Source organism: Ambystoma mexicanum, chromosome 3p, assembly GCF_040938575.1.
Source record: "Ambystoma mexicanum isolate Mex_15411 chromosome 3p, UKY_AmexF1_1, whole genome shotgun sequence".
NCBI classification, from domain to species: Eukaryota; Metazoa; Chordata; class Amphibia; order Caudata; family Ambystomatidae; genus Ambystoma; species Ambystoma mexicanum.
Window position 1 is genome coordinate 997,905,275 of NC_090925.1, and position 21,049 is coordinate 997,926,323.

The following is a 21,049-nucleotide window of genomic DNA, read 5'->3' on the forward strand; positions in this document are numbered from 1 at the left end:
AAGTGGTGTATGCCGACAGGGCTGCCAGGTGTACCTTCAGTGAGTTAAAAACCAGTCCTGCGTCCAGCAGGTGGAGCATGTATGTAACAATAGTGGAAGGAGTGCAATCAACTGGGTTGATTTGTTTATTCTGGCACCAGATAACGAATCTCTTCCATTTGTCAAAGTAGCAGTGCCTCGTGTTAGGTTTCCTAGATTCCTTTAGGATGTCCATACACCTCTGTGGTAAATTGATATGTCCGAACTCTATGACCTCAGGAGCCATGCTGCCAGGTTCATTGAGTTGAGTTGAGGATGCACTGTTTGACCTTGGTGCTGGGACAGTAGGTTGTACCAGCCCGGATGTTTGATGGGTTCGCACACCGCCAATCTGCGCAAGTGTGGGAACCACGGTTGTCTTGCCCACATGGGAGCAACTAGGACGAGCGTCATCGATTCTCATCTTGTTGACCACCTTCCTGATTAGAGGAGTTGGTGGAAAAGTGTACGCAAACATCCCTGACCAGTTCATCCACAGGGCGTTCCCCTGGGAGTCTGGTTGGGGGAACCTGGATGCAAATCCTGGGCATTGTCTGTTTTCGCTTGTGGCAAATCGGTCTATAGTGGGGAAACCCCACAGAGAAGATATCTTCTACGACTTCTCTGTGTAGACACCATTCGTGTTCCTCTGGGAGGGGGTCTTTGCTCAGAGCATCCGCTAGGGAATTGAGATCCCCTGGAACATGTTGCGATGACAGGAAGATGTTCCGTCTGAGTGCCCATATCCAGATTTTCTGGGCAAGCTTGGACAGATTTGGCGACCGAGTACCTCCTTGCTTGTTCAGGTAGAAACATGGCTGTTGTGCTGTCCGTCCGGATTTGCACTGACAGATTTACCAGGTAGGGAGAGGCTTTGTCAACAGGAGCGGGATCTGCCGCTTGCACAGCAAGTGTCTCTCTTCTGTTCCCCCCACCCCCTGCTCATGCCCCGTGTCTCTCCTGTTGCCCTCCATCCCTGTTACGCTCACCTGGCTCCCACAGGGGCGTCGATCGGACCCGGACAGCTGCGACCTCCTCCAACGTGAAACGTAGTGCAGAGATGACAGACTGGACTGGACCGCCTAATCTCGTCTGCTTGACCCGTAGAAGTATTCTCCTGCAAGTGGAGAGAGCGATTTAGCCACCCGTGGATTCTAGTAATGGCTCCCCACTGTTCTCCCCACTAATCACCACAGATATTCACTTTCAGTAAGCTCACCTTATGTTTTTAAATGATGAGCTCTCCATCCTGTGTGGAATGCAGGGGCGCGTAGATACCAGTTACTTCACTGGTCTGAAGGCGTTGGAAGAGTTCCGGATGATTATTGACTCTGAGGTTCCAGGCGAGAGCCCGCAAGTATAAAGTTCAAAGAGTTCAATATGTCCGATGTTCACTCTTGTACATTCTTTTCTTGTGTTGCAACTGGATCCAAGGGAAGATTGTCTTATGGCAGCTGATGGTGTTCAGGTAAGAGTCTGTATTACCCGACACTGTCCGGTAAAAGATGCGTGTATTTAAATTGCTGGTTTCTCTCTCCTTACAGGTGCGGCGTAAGAAGTTGCGGTTTGTTACAGAATAATGCCTCTGGTTGTTAATCAGGTAAGTCTATGGTGGAGAGGTTGTATTTGTTGGCTCTCTCGGCTCACCTTATGTTTCTTTTGTCCCCTAGATGGTGGAATTCGGTGAAGAAAAATGATGGAGGCTGCGACGGATCGAAAAATGCTGTGAGGACTGGTGAGTATGGCGCAGCAGCTGGCGATGCGACACATGCAGAATAATGTCCTTTTCAAGTTCGAAGATGTGATGGATCCAGAATTTAGGTAAGGATTGAAATATCTGTGTTCTAACCTTTCCTCCTTCTTTCTTCTATCTGGATTCGAGACGGCGTGGCTAAAGACTGGATGCTGACGGCAGGCACAGTGAGCGTTATGCTGCTGGATGCAGAATAACGCGAAGCATGTGCTGCTGTTCGGGCGTGATTTAAATAGCCTCCAAAGTAGTTCCAGGTAAGTAGTCCCTAGAACCACACCCGAGTAAAAAAATAGTCCCTGTAGTAAAATAGTCCCATCCAGGCCTCACGTTGGCTTGGATTCATTTGCAGCATGGTCTGCATGAGGTAAGTAAAGTCTATAAACCTGGCGCCTAAGGTGCCAGGACTGAACCCAGACAGCCCCCAGCAGGGGTTGCTGGGGTTTTATTAAATATCTGGATGCCTGCTCCCGGGGCTGATGGGCTTCATCCAGATGCCCGGGGTTAGGCATCATGACAATCCCCCGCTCATGCCCCGTGTCTCCCTCCTGTTCACCCCAACCCCCGGTCATGCCCTGTGTCCCTCTCCTGTTGCCCCTGCTCATGCCCCGTGTCTCTCCTGTTGCCCTCCACCCCCCGCTCATGCCCCGTGTCTCTCTACTGGTTCTCCCCACCCCCCACCGATGCCCTGTTGTGTTCTCTTTATACACCCCGCCTTCCCTTTCCATGGTGTCCATCTTAGTAAAAGATTTTCCTTCCTACACCGGAACGCCGCAGGCGTACCGGTTTGGGAAGAAAATTCTTTTTTTTCCACCCCGGGTTCCCACCTTGAGAACCTAGGATGCTAGTGGTCTTCATCCATTGAAAAGGACGTTATGGTTACGTTGCACTAATAAAAACCTATGAAATTCAGTGAAAAAAAACTGTTAAAAAGGGACCTTATGGTACCAAGTAAAACCGAAAAACCCTTGAAATTCGCCAGTTACGGTAAGCTAAGCAACCATAACTCGCGCCACCACCGCGCACTGCTAAAACCAACACCCAGGACATCAAAGATGACATCACAAATGTCATTGATGACATCACTGATGACATCACATGTCTGTCTCACTCTTTTTTCCTCTACCGACATATCTAGGCCACATGGTTTTCTTCAGTAACAGTCATGAACTAAAAATTGTAACATACTATATTTGTAGACTTATCCTTTAAGTATGTTCATAGAGTAATTCCCTTGGGTTCCAGACATATCATATGAAACATATACATAGGGGAAGACAAGCCTGAAAGACAGCAATACTTTCTGTGCATTAAAATAATCAGTAGAGTTATCAGCACTCTGACAGTTCTGTTCTTGTATTACTATACTTTCCCTGTATATGCTCATATTTGTATACATTGTACTCACACTACTTTCCTTAGGGTCCAGTCACATCATGTGATGCATATACATAGGGTAAATAGCAGCTTAATCAGTTATAGTTATGAATTGTTTCTGCTACTACTTCTGCTTTTTTGCTTACTTCACTTTCCCTGTATACACTCATATTTGTAGGTGTTATTGTGTCTATGTTTTCTGTAATAATGCAATTATATAATACATGGGTTTTATTAGCTACTTATTACATATTTCACAGTGCACAAAACTAAGAAAACAGTTCATTCATTATTCAATATATCAACATTATGAATATTATACCTTCATCATGTATGCTGCACACAATGCCTATGTTTCTGCATGAGAGCAGACTATACTGTAAAGAACTTCATAATAGAATGCTATTTATATCAATGCATTGTTTAATGCACTACGTAGCTCATATTTATTCCAATGATCGTTGACACATTTCTCAACATTATAAGAATACCTTGTACAGACATTTCATGAAAAGTAAATGCACATGTGATGTCATCAGTGATGTCATCAATGACATTTGTGATGTCATCTTTGATGTCCTGGGTGTTAGTCTTAGCAGTGCACGGTGGTGGCGTGAGTTATGGTTGCTTAGCTTACCATAACTGGCGAATTTCAAGGGTTTTTCAGTTTTACTTGGAACCATAACGTCCCTTTAACAAAGTTTTTTCACTGATATATATATATATATATTCAAAATAAAGGAATTTTCACACGCAAATGTCCTGTCCTGGAGGACAGGGGAAAGACCAAGAAGCATGTACATGGAAAAAAGAATACTAGGGCCATTTTGGTAAAATGGGCACACATAGGTGCTGTTACAGGGGCTAATTATTTACAAGGTTCACTGCCACCAGCCGTTTAAGGTAGGTTTTTCCGTGTAACAGAAATGTTACAGTTAGAATGCGAAAGGGGATACATTGTATCCCCAGCACTCCACATACGGTGGGGTGCGTTGGTCTCACCTGAATAGAGTTTAGAGAGGATAAAACATTCTTTCTATCCTTGGGAACTGCAGTTCTCATAAGGTAAGCCAGAGAAAGTAAAAGGGGAGCCCAAAGGGCAACTGTTACAATAAAAAATTATCTACCAAAAGCTGTCAAAAGGAATAAAATGAAAAGGACTCTATGGAGAGCCTTAAAAATGTCACCCATAAAGAGTAAAAGGATCTGCGAGTGTGGAAAAGGGTTCTGGCTCACCGAGGTATATGGAAAAATAATCCAGCAGTAGAGCAAAAAGCTCTGGGTTCTCACAAGTGAGGTAGATTTTGCACCAAGGTTAAAATCTTACCCAACACTGACCTAGGAATCAACAAGCAAATGGTAAATGGCGAAAAAAGGAGCCCACCATCCTAGCAGAATGGTGGCCCTCCTGTGCAGTACTGAGGCTGATTGTACAGCCTACGGGTAATAAAGACTAAAACTCAAAGGTAAAACCACTGCCACCAACCATTAAAGTAAACTTGCAATTGTAATAAAAATGTTACCAGGCAAGTAAGAAAGGGGATATATTGTATCCCCACAGCACTCCACATAAGGTGGGGTGTGTTGGCTTACTATATAAACTGTAAAGGGGATGGAAATCCCACTTTACTCCTTGGGAACAGTAGTTCATCCAAGAAAAAATAAAAATTAAAAAAGAAAGCCACTGCATTTAAAATGCTGTGTGCTGCCAAAGATCCTTACAGTCAGTCCAACGTTATAGGAAACTAACTCCATTCATACACTATGGAGAGACAAAAGGTCACCCATAAAAAGAGTAGAAGACTAGGTGGGGGGAAGATTCCCACTCACGTAGGGACAAGGTAAAATAGTTACCTAGTCAAAGCAAACAGTTCTGGGGCTCACTCAGGTTAGGAAGATTTATCATAATTATGAAAATCTTACCCAAGAGGGGGTCCATAGAAGATGCAGTGAAATGTGCCTAAAGAGAAATCTTTCTGAACACTACAGAGATAAAGCAAACCGTGTTTTGCATGTCACACTAGTAGATCTCTTGGATCTAAAGACATTTTTAGAAGAGGGTTTCATTCTATTACTCCAACTGATTCTGAAGTGGACGCAGATTTGCTAGGTTAATGGTGCAGTGTCTGGACTTTCAGTTGGAAATGTGTTAACATGCATGAGAAAGGCTCACCCGATAATATATGCATTGTGTTTTGGAGGTCATTAAGGTGCTGGGGCAGAATTATGGTCACCGTGGCTGTGACTTGGGAAATGTGAAGTGCTTGCAAATCAGAGCCTGTCTGATTTTTAAGGCTCTGTGAAGGACAATGCATCCAAGACTCTGAAGCCACTTTTACTGTGCAAATAGCTGCAACCATTTACTTTACATGGAGAGGAAGGGGAGCAGCTGTGTGAATAGTTAGGGGAGGATCTAAAACTCTGGGAGCTAGCAAATGGAATTCCTCAGGCTGGCTACCAGTCGCTAGGGAGATCATAAACAAAATCCACAGTCTAGGTAATAACCTTCTAGTATCACTTGAGAAAGGTATCAAGGCAGTCTAGGCTTTCCTATGGGTACGCTAAAAAGCCAGGTAAGTCCAAGTTCCTCCCCAGAAGAAAGCAGCTGTTCCCAGTGGTTACCAGTCGAGACCCAGAAAAAGGAGCAGTGAAAGTAAAGTAGAGCAGGACTTGGTCTCCCAATGTGAACCAACAGGAAAATCGTTCTGATAAAGACCTGACCAAAGACCATGCGGATCCCTCAGTGTGTATATCTTAATAAACCAACCGAGGCCGCAGTCAAGTATTTAAAGTGTTGGTTCCTGAAAACAGTGTTCCAGGAAAGCAGCACAACCCAGTAAAGTAAAAGCTGCTTTTTAACAGTCAAAATGAAAGATACGGGCACCCATTGACCTGAACCAACGACGACCCCGACCGCATAGAATAATAATAAATGTCCTTCACAGGAGTGGGCACCACCCCCCCCCCCCCGCACCACCCAGAAGTGCAATCAGCAACAGACGGCTCCAGGAGGAAGAAACCTGCACACAGGCTCAGCAGGCAAATGTGGACAGCAAACGATCAAAAACGGCCCTTGCAGAAGGACAATGGTGGTGGCACCAGATACGGTGGAGACAAGCAGATTTGGTTGGGTGTTGTGGTCCCACTACCATTTCCTGCCGGTGGCAGCTTCTAAAATCGGGGCTGTGGACACAGACAGTAAAATGGGGGAAAGCAGCAGTAAAACCACACAGACACAGTGCTAGGATGCGAGGCCTAGGTCCAGCAGATGTGGAGGATCAGCAGCAGGACAAGGAAGACACAGGAAGGACAACCAGAAACCAAATCCAAAACTGGAGCTACACCCAGACCACTGCACCTAGCCGTTATAGCCAGAAGAGGGCCTAAAAATGGAGCAGTAGCAGAAAACTGCAAGAAATTCTCTACTGGGTAAGCTAACCTGCACTCCATCAAAAATAATCCAGCAGCACGGAGCTCAGCAACATGATTTCCCCTATATGTACCATCATTCATAGGGACCTGCTTCTGCCATCCCACCAATCCCAAAGGGGCATTTAAAATCAAAGTTTTTGGTGGCCAGCATATCAGGGTGGCTGCAAAAACCACCCTTCAGGCCCACTTGGGCAGGAAGTGCAGTGGCCTGCTCAGGGTTAGGACATGGTCTAAACAGGTTCAAACCACTATGGAGGCTGCCATGTTTTGCTCACAAAGAGCCGACATGGGCAGAACCACCATTTTTGGCCTGCCTCATGGTTTTGCTGAACAAAAGTCCACTAGCACAAAATGGTTGAGAGTAGGACTAAAAAACAATATCTCAATGGCTACCATAAAGGTAAATTGGGCTACTAATGCAGCAAATCTGCTTGCACCCCTGACAAAGCCAAAACTTAATATTTAACTAGCGAACCTCCTAAAACCAATGTAGGGTGATAAACCACCGTAGGGCAGAAACAGGGTTCCCGAATGGTGACCCAAAATCATATACCCTAAGTAAGGTAAAAATGGATGTAGAGACAGGAGGACCTCAGCAGACATCCCTCTGACCGCCAAACTCTCAAAATTGAATTCTGCTCCAACAACCAGATGCAATGAGCCACGCTTATAAGGCACACAGTAAAGACTCGTCATTGGATCAAGCATAGACATGCAAAGCATGATTGTATTTCATAGTTCGGAAAACCTTGCATTTTCTCATGTGCTTCGTTCTCAGCATGACATGTAGTTGTCCTACCTGGTGAGGAGAGACTTCACCTCCTGTGTTCACATCTGACAACTGGAAAGATAAAGCAAGGTTCTGATGACTGTCTGCAGTGAGAGATCCCTTGGCCTTAGACGGGTATGCCACCCTAAAAGACAAGATAGGAAAGGAAGCAACTGGAGGTGAAAATGTTTCAGTTCATGTTTAACATTTGGCCATATCAGAGAAATCCCTGTTTGGTGTGCAATGAGCCTGTGAGTCCATGCTATTCTGCTTGGACAACAACTGCTATACTAGAGCAAACTATGATACACGTTTGATTCATCACTTCTTTATAAATATACACAAAACTGCAAACAGACATGGTAACAGACGAAAGGTGTCATTCATCTGCCTGCATTTGAAACACAATGTTCCCTGAGATTACATATGTATATATACACAGAGAGAGAGCATGAGAGTAATCACTAACACAAATACAATTTACCTGGCCATCTTTGGGGCAATGCTCTGATCCTTGTCCACTATGGAAAGCTCCACATTACTTATGGCAACTTCTGTCGAGACCTTGACTTTCATCTGCAGCATGAACCAAAAAAAAAAAAAAATCAACTGTAGAGCTGCTGAAAATGTCTGCTGTTGCAGATAAATTCCCTTAAAGGGCTTATATTCAAGGTTAATTTATGTTCATAATGACCATACTGCCATTCAAAGATAATGTATTGCCATATCCTTCATGTTTACTAGTTCAATAAACGGAGGAAAAGTCAACATACTTGCATTGATGGTGCTATAGCTTCTCTGAGAGCTGCATATAAGACCACTAACTGCTAAGAGGATTATTTTTCAAAAAGACTCAGGGAGGGATGGATGCAGTTCACAATCCACTTTGAGATAGGTGATTTAGAGACAGGGTCCCCTTCTCTATCAGCTGCCACTGAAACGAAGAACTGGTTTGTTTTCCTAAGTGGCTTTGTCTTTTCCAGATAATAGATAACTGCTCTCCTCATATCTATTGTGTGGAGGCTTCTTTCTGCCACGTTAGTGGGGCTTTGGAAAAAGGTGGGTAGTTCTATGGACTGGTTCACATGGAACTTTGATATAAATTTAGGCACAGATCTTGGGTGAGTGCGCAGGACCACCTTATTTTTGTGAATCTTGACAAAAGGGTCCTGAACTGAAAGGGCCTGCAGTTCATTAACTCTCCTTATTAAAGTGATCGCCACAGGGAAGGCGGTCTTGTTGGCGAGTGCTTTAAAGCTAGCCTTGTGCATTGGTTCAAAGGGAGGCCCCATTAATCTGGTAAGTACAATGTTCAGGTCCCTCCCGGGAGCTAGGTTTGAAATGGGGAGATGGATCCTCTTTACCCCCTCCATTAACGCTTTAATCACTGGAATTTTCCACCACAAAACCTTGTTTTGGGACGTGGTGTACGCTGAAAGTGCAGCTAAGTGGACCTTTAGGGAATTGAAAACCAGACCCGAATCTAGCACGTAAGTTAGGTACAGGACAATATGCTTTGGTGCGTAATCAACAGGATTGATGCCCTTGTTATTACACCAGATAGTGTTTCCAATTGCTGCAGTAGCAGTGTCTGGTGTTAATTGTCCGTGCTTCCCGGTATGTCCATATATCCTTGAGAGTTGAAGGTGCCCGAACTCTATGACCTCAGGAGCCAGGCTGCCAAGTTCAGAGTTAGAGGACATGGATGTAGCATCCCTCCCTTGTCTTGAGATAGCATGTTGTGAGGGCATGGCAGCTTCCTGGGAGGGAAGACTGACATGGTCATGAGATGGGAGAACCAAGGTTGGGGGGGCCACATCGGGGACACCAGCATCATCCTGACTGGCTCTTGGTGCATCTTGTGCACTAGTCGGTTGAGCAGGGGAATTGGGGGGGAGAGGGGAGCATCAGGGGCAAAAGCATAGACATCTTTCCCTGACCATGTTTGACCGTTCCCCTTGGAGCGGTTGTGAGGGTAGCTGGATGCATAATCTGGGCATTGTGTGTTCTCCAGAGTTGTGAATAAGTCGATCTCTGGGAAGCCCCAGTCTGCAAAGACGTGGAGTACAATGTCCTTGTGTAGTTGCCACTCGTACGCTACTGGAATGGGGAAATCTCTGCCGAGTACATCCGCCAGAAGATTGAGTTCCCCTGGAACGCGTTGTGACAGGAGGAACATCTTGTGTTTGAGAGCCCATTTCCATATGTTCTGTGACAGTTTGGCGAGTGCCCCCTGTTTGTTCAGGTGATACATGGCCGTAGTACTGTCCGTGAGGACTAGAACTGTTCTCCTCTGGAGGTTTGTTTGAAATGCCTTCAGGGCCTTGAACACTGCTAGCAATTCCAACAAGTTTATGTGATTGGATGCCATCGCTGGGGACCACCCGTTGTGCGCCGTCTCTTAAAGGAGGTAAGCCACCCACCCCGTCAGATGAGTCTGTGGTAAGAGTGGCTTCTACTGCAGGGGTGGTGAAGGTTTTTCCCTGCAGAAGGTTCTCCCTTGACCAACACTGCAGTGAATGAACGAGGGCTGCTGAGACAACCACTAGATTGTCCCACTGTCCGCTGGCCTGACACCAATGGCTCGAGAGCCACTCTTGCATGGGGCGCATGCACAAGCGAGCATATAGAACTAGGTAAATCCAGGAGGCCATCTTTCCTTTGCGTACGGTCACCTCGTGACTGAATACATATTGAGGGATCTGGAACAGCATGTTTTGAACCCTATCGTTGGAAGGAAAGACGAGAAGTCTTTGGTCCGAATTAGAGCCCCCAAAAATTGTCTTACTAAGCTGGGGTCTAGACTAGGGCTGTACCGAATAGAATATTTAGTAATCGGCCGAATAGTTTGTCAACTATTCGGCCAAAGCCGAATATTAAGCCGAATAGTTGCTTTATTTAATAAATCATGTTCCAAACTTTAAAAAAACACTTATTAAAAAAACAAATTAAGCACAATTTTAAATGCATTCTATACTTTCATTTCTCTTCATTGTAATTAATGTAGCATCTTTAAAGTATAAAAGCCAGAAATAAAGTAGATTTAACCAAAATGAAGGGACCAAATGTACAGAAGATTGTTGCATATTCAGTGCCAATTAAAGTAGGAGGCTTCACAAATGCAAAATGACTGCCTTTGCGAATCAGATGCATTGCATTCTCTATCCAGTTGCAAAGTTGATGTGGTTGAGTTTCGATCACATAGAAATGTATAAAATGGTTCATGTCGGCTCATGCAGGAGAGTCAAGAGGAAATCTGAATTGTGTGAACTACATCTCGCATCTATTCACACCACCCACACAAATGCTGCTCACTTTTCACTTATCCTAGCCACTCTTTCTCATCAATACACAAACATATGCAATTTATAATTTCCGGATAAAATATCAGATAATGTTAAACTCATGACTCCAGTCCTTAAAAAACGAAATAGGGGGATTATGACGTACGCAATGGGAAGTAACATGACAGGAACTGAAAGTATCTATGCAAATTTTTTTATTCAGTTTGTTTCTTCAAACTGAAAAAAGTGCATATTTCATATAAACATTTGCCAAAAGAAAAGATGTTCCTGTGTTGTTGCAGGCTAAGCATAAAAGATGAGCACCCTTTTTGTCTAAGGAACTGTAACAAAACATGCGCTAAAGAGCAGATTACAATAGAAGATATTTTTCAGCTGTGTAATATCTGTGTCTGGTCCAATTCTATTCAGTTTTGCAAGCTGAATCTATATTTGCCTTTCTGAGTTCATGTTGCATTGTATTCAAATGAGAATGTCAAAGTATTCGGCAAGAGCCGAATAGCTAGAAACTATTCGGCTGGAGCCGAATAGCTTTTTTTCAGCCGGAATTCGGCTGAATACTTACTTGAAGCCGAAGTTCCGCACACCCCTAGTCTAGACTGGTCTTTTTCTCGTTGATCGAGAAGCCTAGGCTGAATAGGAGATCTACAGTCTTCTGGGTATTTGTTAGGCATGTTCTGTACAAATCCCCTGTTATGAGCCAGGTGTCGAGGTAAGGATAGGACTGGAATTGACTGCCTGTGCAGGTGAGCAGTTACTACCACCAGTACCTTCATGAACACCCGTGGAGCTGAGGCAATGCCGAAGGGTAGAACCTTGAACCGATAGTGGATGTCCTCTATCATGAACCTTAGGTACTTTGTGTGCTGGCAACATTGAAATATGAAAGTATGCATCTTTCATATCCAATATGGCCATGCAACCCCCCCCCCCGCACCAGCAGTGGGATAACCTCCTGCAATGTTGTCATTCGGAATTTTTGCAGTTTGACATTTGTTCGCCGGGTGAGATCCTTTTTGGGTACAAGGAAGTACACTGAATAAATACCCTTGTTTACCTTGTGAACGAGGACGACTTCTACGGTGCCCTTTTCCAGAAGGATCTGCACCTCTTCCAGCAGGATTTGCAGGAGTGCTGGTGATAGGTGCCTGCTCTTTGGTGGGTGGTATCGAGGTGGACGGTGGAACTCGATGCAATAACCGTGGGCGACGGTCTTTAGCACCCACTGGTCTGATGTGATCCAGTCCCATGCGTGAATGAATGATGACAAACGTCCCACGTCCGGTGAGACATGGGAGGGGACCCGGACTGGCGAGCCACTTGGATGTGGAGGACGGGGAGCCATTGGATGTGGAGGACAGGGAGCCACTTGGAGTAGAGTCCATGCCTCTACCCTTGCCTCTGCGCTGCCCTCTGCTGATACTAGCTGTTGCCAGATGAGCATTGCCCGCAGGACCATGGGGTACCTCCAACGCCATATTGACCATGGGGAGATCAGGAGGAGGACAGACCTCAAAAGGAACGAGAGTTTGAACCTCCCCGCTGTTTGAATGGCTTGGCCATAATCTGGTTGAGTGATTTCAGCATCTCATGTTCTTTTTTAGCCGTCTTCAAGGAGTCATCGCATGCCTTACCAAATAGGTTGGACTCCTCTATGGGTTTATTTATCAGGGAAGCCAGAGACTCTGGTTTAAAGCCTGAGTTTTTCAGCCAGGCAGGTTTCTTGAGTAGGGTCCCTTGTGCTAGAGTGAATCCCTCAGTTTAAGCAGCGTCTAGAGTGTTCATTAATATATTATGGGTCACCTGTTTGCCCTCAGTGACTATCGTCAGCAGGCATGAGGAGTTCAGGGACATCTTGGAGGCCTTCTTGGAGCAGGCCCCATTGTACGCCACTGTAACTAGCAAGAAGGGCCGTGTTATTTGCGATCCTGGTTCAATAGGCCACCGATGTGATAATAAGTTTCCTGAGGGCATAGAGTTTTTTGCAATCCTTATCTGGGGGAGCCTCCGCTGTGGATAGTGGCACCGCTGCCCTCTTTCTGGTGGTTGTAACAACCAGTGAGTCCGTTGTGGCATAACCTCGAATGTACATAGGGTCAGATGGAGAGGGGCGAAAAGAACTTCTCAACCAGAGGGTGGACTGACCTTGTAAGGGAAGGAGACAATAAAGAAGGAGGTAGGCGTTTCTTTATTGAGTTAAGAAGTGGAATAGCCCGACTAGTGGGAGGATTTTCTTTGAGAATGCCCTCAACGAAGTCAGAGTCTTGGACAGCGTCCTGTGTAGCGATCCGAAAATGATCTGTGGCTCTCTTTAGGATGGCATTAAAGATGTCATACCATTGAACCTTGGAGCAGAACCCTCCTTTTGGACTTTTAGAGCCAAAACAAAATCATGGCTCGCCAACAAGAATTCCACCTCCATCTGACTTTCTTCTTAAATGTACTTGTCTCCTGTCGACCATCATGTAACTCGGTCAATCGCACTTATTGTTATTTTTACTGTCTATACTATGCTGCAACCTCCACTAAGTCTCGGGCGCCCAGTTACCCCAGGGTTCGGCGCGCAGTATAAATAAAGAAACTAAACTAAACATTTGGTCATCTATTGGTGATGACTGCCATTGGTGTGGTGAAGAAGGCGGGTCTAGACAAATAATGTCTGGGGCATGAGTGAGTGAGAGCCAAGGCCCCTGATCTGCTGGTTGATCTTGATCCCAGTCTGGGTTCTGGTCAGCTGTGTCCTGATTTAAAGGGTTGTCCTTGTATGTTTCTTCTTGTTCTGAATAATCAAAGAGCTCCTCTTGATGAATTTGGTGGAATGGGGCAGGAGTCTTCGTCTCTTGGGAGTAATTTATTTATCTGCCTGGGGTGTTCCCCATAACAGAACTGGTGGTCTGTACGGGCCGGGCATCTGGGAAACAGGGTTCTGCCGAAAAGGTCTATGGCTTCCAGGTCGGAGCCATGACTGCTGCTGGAATCCTCGTCATCCGAAATTACGGCACCAACGGGGGAATGACTCTCAGCCTGCATCGCGTAGGCCACCCACTGCTTTGTCCGCCTGTTCTTTAACGTCTTGGGACAAAAGAGCTTGCAGGACTTACAAGAACGATAGTCGTGGTCGCGAGGAAGACACCTATTGCAACGGCGATGGGTATCCTTCCACGGGAATTTGCCGCTGCACGACAGACAAAATTTAAAGGGCGTCCTCTCCATAGCAGAGTGAGACGGCAGCCAGACCAAGAAGGGAAATGGAAAGGCATTCTTGAAAAAGAATAACCACGGGCCCCGCTCTCCCCACCTGTAAGGGCCAAGGCCACGCAGTAGACTGACGTCGATCAATACACCAGTCGCCGAGCAGTAGTGGATGTCTTCGGCATCGGGAGTCCACTAAGTAGTCGAAGAGAAGTATTGACGACTAGACGCCCATCAGTCGTGGGACAAAAGTAATTAATGAGTAATGTTATCTCTTGCGAGCTCCGCATAAGGCGGCCAACTAGTTGGGTGGAAAAGAAATCCGAGGGACCTCGACGCATGAGGGATTTTGGGTACACTACACGTCACGGATAGTGTTAGTCAACCCATTTCGACGTCCCCTTTCGATCTTCGAAAGAAAGATGCAATACTCTGCGATTACCACTAAATGCCTTACTATATGCACAGCATGTGATTCTAAGCAGATTCACAAGCATCAGAAACTCCTTTCTTCCTACCCCTTGCGTCTAATGAGTTAGGTGTGGATCATCTCATCTAGGATCTATGCAAAACAAAGATGGGTTGCCTCTGGGACACAGAATAAATGTGTTCAGGCCCTAGGGGGTTTTACCTGCTTCGTTAGGCTGTCTGGCCCCATTTTGTTCACCTCCTCTTCAGCCATTTCATGTTGGGTGTCTATCTGTGATACAGGGCCAACATAAAAGTATTGGGGTGAGGGCAGTTATCAACTCCTTAAGTGGCCTGATGGAGAGCTATATATGAAACTTAATACATTTGTATTTCTTTACTATATTGGTGTGGTGCATTTTCTATGGGTAAATGTGTGGGCTAATTGTACGGATGGGTCTTGGATCTCCCCCCCCAAACCCCCAAGCAGGGCATTCTCAAAGGATCTCAACTTCCTCTTGAAGGGAGAATGCTCTTCAGACCAGCCAGTCCTGGATGAGGCTTGACCCTGCTCTGCGGCGTCAGTGGCCTTGCTCGACTTGAGCCACACTGACAGTCTATTGTATCAGTCTTCTTGGTTTTCTTCGAGCAAAACCGGCATACCTTGCATCCCTCCTCATCGTGGTCGGGATGCAGGCAGTATAGGCATTTATGGTGCCGATCCGCCACAAAGACGTTTCTTAAACCACACTTCATGCAGAGCTTGAAGAGGCTTCAACCTTCCTTCTCTTCAGCCATGCTGAAAAAGGAGTGCAGTAGGCCCAAGGCCAGGTCTTCCCGAAACTTCGATGATCCGACAGTAGTGGAACTATTTTGGAAAACATTCTAAAAAAACACAATTTGCTCTGAGAGCAACTTGAGGACTCCAAACACTGAAGCGTGCGGTAAAAATCTGAAGATGGTCAGCCGTGGTGGAGCTTAGGGAGAGGACTGTCATTGAATGGGGGAAGTATGACCCAGAGTACAGTGATTGGTTTAAGATGAGTAATACAGTTTTAAAGTGCAAGTAAACTGTTTTCATTTTACAGAGGATTCCCAGCCTGACAGGGAATATTCATGAGCATGTGAATCCATGCCAGACCCCATGCTGGAGAAACCTTAGTTAAATAATATACTTTAGCAAGAGAACACAATGTATAGGGACCCTGCGAAGGACACCCTTGTAGGACAAGCTGGGAAGCCTGGGCAAGAGGTATGGGTGGACACCCAAACACCTTGCAACACACTCCAGCCACACTGGAGCAATTATTCAGCTTGAGGTAAGTTCTACCTTGAGCCCCACAGTACCTTAGGTTAGAAGAAGCAAATGCAGCTGGGTTCTTTCCTATGCAGCAGCGACAGACCCGGTCTCCAGATTCCTTGGTCTACTGACGAAAGGGAGGAGTCTGAAAGGGAGGTCAAATATGCAGGTGCAAGAAAGGACGCTCAGCAAGGATTTCTTCGGTCTGCCACATCTGTCTGCGGTTTTGGTGCCTTTTCATCTTCAGTTCCAGTGGTTAACATGCCTTCTGCCTGAGGAATATCACCTTTTATTCGGATTTCCCTTTCACGCATCTGCAAACACTCCCAGCAGTTTACAGAAAGGGGTAGGTTGCTGTCCAATCAGGACAGCCAGCCCCCCCAGTGGAAACTGGTTCCATTCGGTACTCTAGCAGACAGAGTAGTGTTAAACTCCTCCTCTGCTTCCTGCCTTCACAGACACACTGGAGCCTAGGCACGGACACCAAAAGGTTCCTGCCAAAGGCAAAACTCACAAATAGCCCTTCTACCATTCCGGGAGGGGGAGGTCTATCAAAGGACAAGCACACAAGAAATGGTGAAAAAAAGAAAGGAGCCACCATGTTAGACCATAGGTGCCCCTTTTGTGCATAACCGAGACTGAATACAGACTGCAGTAGAAAATAGCACAAAAGTTGGTAGAGCACGTCCACTGCCACACTAGCCATAATTTTAGGGTTGTCACTGACTAGAAAGTCACAGGAGCAGAGAAAAGGGAGATGCTTGGTATCGTCTTAGTAATCCACATAAGGTGGTGTGTGCTAATTTCTCATAAGTAAAAGTTTTAGGAAGGATACAATACAAAGTATCCCTCTTTCCTTAAGAACAGTAGTTCTTAGGGAAAATGTAAGAATATAAAAAGGAGAACCCAAAGGGTCCGCAGCAACACTGCACACTGGATGCTGTGTCCTGCAAAAGTGTATTACAAATGCCTTTAAGAGATATGGAGGAAAGCACACTCCATTGAATAAGGTAAAACAAAAGAACAGAGTTCCCAAAAGTCAGAGCAAATAAGAATGAAGGAGTGGAAAAAGGCTCCCCTCATTCACGAGAGAAGAGTCCAGCAAAAAGTGCTGGTGGTCTAACTGGGATAGGGAATTAAGCACAAAACGGATACATCTCTTTAACACACAAACAGGCATATATGGAATGATCCTAATAAAATGATAATCCTCTCTGAAAGATACTGTAGTCTGTATCTTGCAGAGATGGAGATCTGACTTTGAGCAAATTCATGTTAAGTCAGTCTGACAGACGACGGCGCATTTGCAATGCTATAGTGGAATAGAACAAGTCAATGAAATAAACAGTAAAAGTTACCATTTTGTTTTTTGCCTTTCAGGGTTTTTAATACGGAGGCAGTATTCAAAAATGTCTTTTTTTGGCAGCCAATATAATGAATTACTATAAGTGCGTCCAAATTTAATTTAGCAATTTGATATATTGCGTGCTAAAGGTGGGATTCACCGAAGCCTGCAGGCCACTTTAAAAACAATTATTCTTTCATCCTTCCGAGCTCGAAAGGAGTAGCCTGAAGTTTGAGGATCGCAACTTCTCCTACTTACAATTTTAGAAAATAGCAAAACAGATAGCCATATACAAATTGTGTTCTTTAGTATCACCCCAAGTGAAGCACCTGGGTGGTGCATTTCAAAAGCTCCACTCAATCTATGTTGCACTATTTCAATCGAAAAAACACCCAGTGCAAACTTATTTCAACACAATTCCGACTAGCTCCATGAACAATGGTATCTAGTGCAAATACACATGAATATTCAGAAAACCTTTGTGTTGTACGCAATTCAAGCAAGATATGAACTGCAAAAAAATCGTACTAACTCTTTGACAGACTCTCTTACAGCTCGATTCTTGAACATATCCTGTACTGCCAGAGAAAAGCAATGCTCCGAGCAAGCTTTCACGGGATAATTATGCGAGACCTTTGTGCACACAGTTTCCACTTGAAGCGTTTTATACGTTTCTAGGGAGGCACTTGACTGCCAGCTAATAAAAGTCTTTAGCGGCAATGAGCAATCCAGCACAAGTTAAACAAATTACTGTCAAGTACCCAAGTGCATTAACGTAAATTAATGGTAATGGTTTCCCATCTACAGCTCCCTTGACAGCCCTTCACACCCCTCTCCCCCCAACAAACAACCAGTCATGCAACCCCATCTGTGGTACGTTCCCAAAAGGCTGATAGAGATTTGCGCAGCCTCTTCAATCCGCGCGTGATTATCTAAACGTGAATCTTACAGCAATTATGGATACAGCAGAATTTTAAAAGACTGAGGTCAGCATGCCAAACCACTGCCACACGCGTCCTTTTCGCCCTCAGCAACTGAACAAATCCACTTTAACCATACAAGCAGCCAGAAACGAAAGTGACATCAAAGGCGATGAGAGAAACAACAGTCAGTGCCATCCTCACTTAGCTCGCACTAGAGTGCTAAGGGCATCCTGAAGTCCCATTAGGAATCATTCTAGGTGACGCCCACCCCAGCACTTAAGGACACCATTCCTATTTCCCCTCAAACCACGCAATGTAATTTTGGCCATCAGTAGCATATTTAGAAGTTCTGGATTTCATCAAATGAACGACAGTTTTAATGTCATGGCAAGCAAACAAAAAGATGCAATCAATCATTAAAAAAAAAACTCATGGAACATAGAAATTCCAAGATAGTTTACCTAAGGCAGTTAGGTAAACAACCGATTGCATTGAAATCATTACAAAAAAATGCACCATTGCACTTCATGCTTTTGCTTTGAACACAGGTGCAAACTTGTAATGTGGAACTGCTTCTATGGTAGACCATTACAGGATTGGTGGGTGCTACTGCAAGTCGGAATTCGTCAAAAAACAACAAATTAATTATCTTGAGGAATATTATTTTTAATGGATAACTTCCTACTAAGAGTGATTCCTAATCTTAGAAAAGTTCCAGGTGAAGACGGAATCTGCAATATCTTCAAAAAGCCAAAAGGTGCTACTGTGTGCAGCTCCACTGCTGGCTTTGTGAAAGCCAGGAGGCACCACTGGCACCAAATGAAATGCATCGGATATGCACAGGGATCTGCGGCTTCGATACATGCAATTTCCCAAGCTTCGCACAGATGGCACTACAAAAAAAAACAAAAAAAAAAAACGGCCACACAGGTTCATGAAAATGTTGCAGGTAAGCAAACTTCGGCAGGGGAAGATGGAGAGCAAATGAGGAATCTGTGAGAGGAAGACTTGATCGGAAAGAACATTACTGCAGAAAAATAATGTAATCTTCTAACAGATACTTTCCGAACAAAGATTCCTCCTTAGAAACTTTCCTGAAGCATTATCACAACAAATGGTCCGCAAAGAGTTTCCAAGGTAGTGATTCTAAAGCTAGAAAATGCTGCAAGAAAGACAACCCAAAACTTCTGTCTTTCCTAGTGAAGACATTCCTAGACGTGATTGTGGCAAGTGATATTAAGTGATACTAAAGTTTGGGAGCGGATCCGCTGCTTCGCGGTGTGCTCAATATTGCACTCTGATCTCCTCTACAATCGACTTAGCCACTTGGGAGCTCGGTGCTCGGCAGGTACAGACCTCTATTGCCTGCATAACAGCCGGCATAACGCGAAAGCACGCGCGATTGTTAAAGGTATTTGTACAGCTCACCGTCACCAACGGAATTGGTCCCCGTGCGCTCTGGCGGATCTGTAAGTGATAAGGGGGGGGGATTGGTTAGTAGGGTGCAGAGGGAGTAGGATAGTGAGAGGAGTGGTGTTCTGTTGGCAGCTTCAACTCGGTGTACACCGGGTGCTGAGCTTTGGTGCGGGTGTTGGATCGGTGTCAGTCCGCGTGTGCTGTTGCTCAGGCTTATGTGTTGTTGCAGTGTTGTGAAGTGCGTGCGGCTTGTTGTGCGAGAGATGGTTGTGAGTTTTTTGAGTGAGATAATTATGCAGAATTTGAGCTTCTATTGGTTAGTGGGTTACATGACCGTTAGCATGCTAACATTCACAGTTTTGTCCAAGTGTGGCACTTGTTTGCCTTCACATGTGGGAATGCCAACAATCGCAGACTTTTCTAGGTGCGGCGCAGGCTAGTGTTTAGAAATCTGTCTAGGTGTGGACATGCTAACATTCATAACATAATCTGGGTGCTACTCAGGCTGGTGTTCACAATTGTAAGTGTGGCACCTGCTAGCATTGAAGTTTCATCCAGGCGCGGGCATGCTGTCCTTCCATCAATCCTATCTAGATGCAACGCAGGTTAATTGTGGGAAGTGATTTTATGAAGAGATACTCAAGTCTGGTAGTTCGGGAGTCGCATCTAGCCCCTTGTTTTGACTCCCATTGTCCTTTGTGTGTACTGTGGTGCTTCGTATTTCAGACTCCTGTGTTTGCAAGCTGCCGAGCCACACTCTCTGATGGCAGCAGCTCTATGCAGTAAATCACGGGTAGTCGACCTTTCAATCGGCTTTGATACCGACACTTCCTTGGCTCTACCTAGCTCCCCGACAGCCGCCAACGTTCCATCTACTTTGTTGGTTAGACCATCTACTCCCGGCTCGCCTCAAGGGGAAACGTCGTCTTCCATGTGCCCCCTCCATACATCCGCGAGGGCTCATGCCTCCATTGAGGTGCCTATCAGTTCTCAGGGTCTGGCTACAGTTCCATCGGCAACCCATTATCACTTATGCTCAAGTTATCAATCCAGTAGCTTCTGCACTGAGCAACTTGGGGTCGTTGACATGTACATAACTGGACTCGACTAATGCTTAGGGCAAACAGCTATCCATAAGGTCCAAGGTAGAGGACTCAATTATCTGGGATGAGTCTTTTTTGGGGCTGTGTAAATACATACAACTTTCATACTCTAAGACAGCTCCCTCCATGCCTTTTCCTGGAGCACCTACAATTGCTTCTAGAACTTCTAACCAAGTGCCCGAATGCCCAGCCACCTAAATCATTGCCATGGATTGGGTCATGTCATAATCAAACGGGCACAGCAGACCTCAAAAATCAGATGGCATTATTCCCTTCTATGTATTTCATGGGGCAGCTTCTATCTCGGCGTTACATTTGGTTCTAAAGTCTAGACTTTATGATAATATTAAAGATATTGTCAAAGCAAATGCACTTATACTTACATTCTTAGAATCAACTCTACCGAGTCTCACTCGTGGGGCCAAAATAGGGATTGTTCCTCAACCAGTTTTTTTCAATCAGGATGTTGAGTCGGGCTCTATTACGAAGTCCAACGGAGTGGCACAATGGGCGAATCCGTGTGAGGAGCAGGGTGTTGATACTTTGGGGGAAGGTTCAAAATACCATCAGCTCTAATATTGCCAATACGCCTACACCTCTGGTGGCATGTATGACTTGTAAGCATGTCCCTGCCTCATGCACCCATAAAAATAAAAAATAAAAATAGGAGCTCAGCAAAATTGAGGATCCCCCGGCCATCCCTCAGGATCCAAT

General features: G+C 45.2%; 1 protein-coding gene across 2 annotated transcripts in view; it reads right to left on the minus strand.

Moving 5' to 3' along the window:
* The window catches only part of RPN2 (ribophorin II), a 514,179-nt gene that overhangs the window by 189,444 nt on the left and 303,686 nt on the right, over positions 1 to 21,049 (minus strand). For both annotated transcript variants that reach the window (XM_069652295.1, XM_069652294.1), the window contains exons 10-11: positions 7,831 to 7,922; positions 7,377 to 7,491 (exon numbers count right to left, since the gene is read on the minus strand). In XM_069652295.1, the coding sequence (XP_069508396.1) occupies positions 7,377 to 7,491; positions 7,831 to 7,922 (207 nt within the window). The remainder of the gene's footprint in view (positions 1 to 7,376; positions 7,492 to 7,830; positions 7,923 to 21,049) is intronic.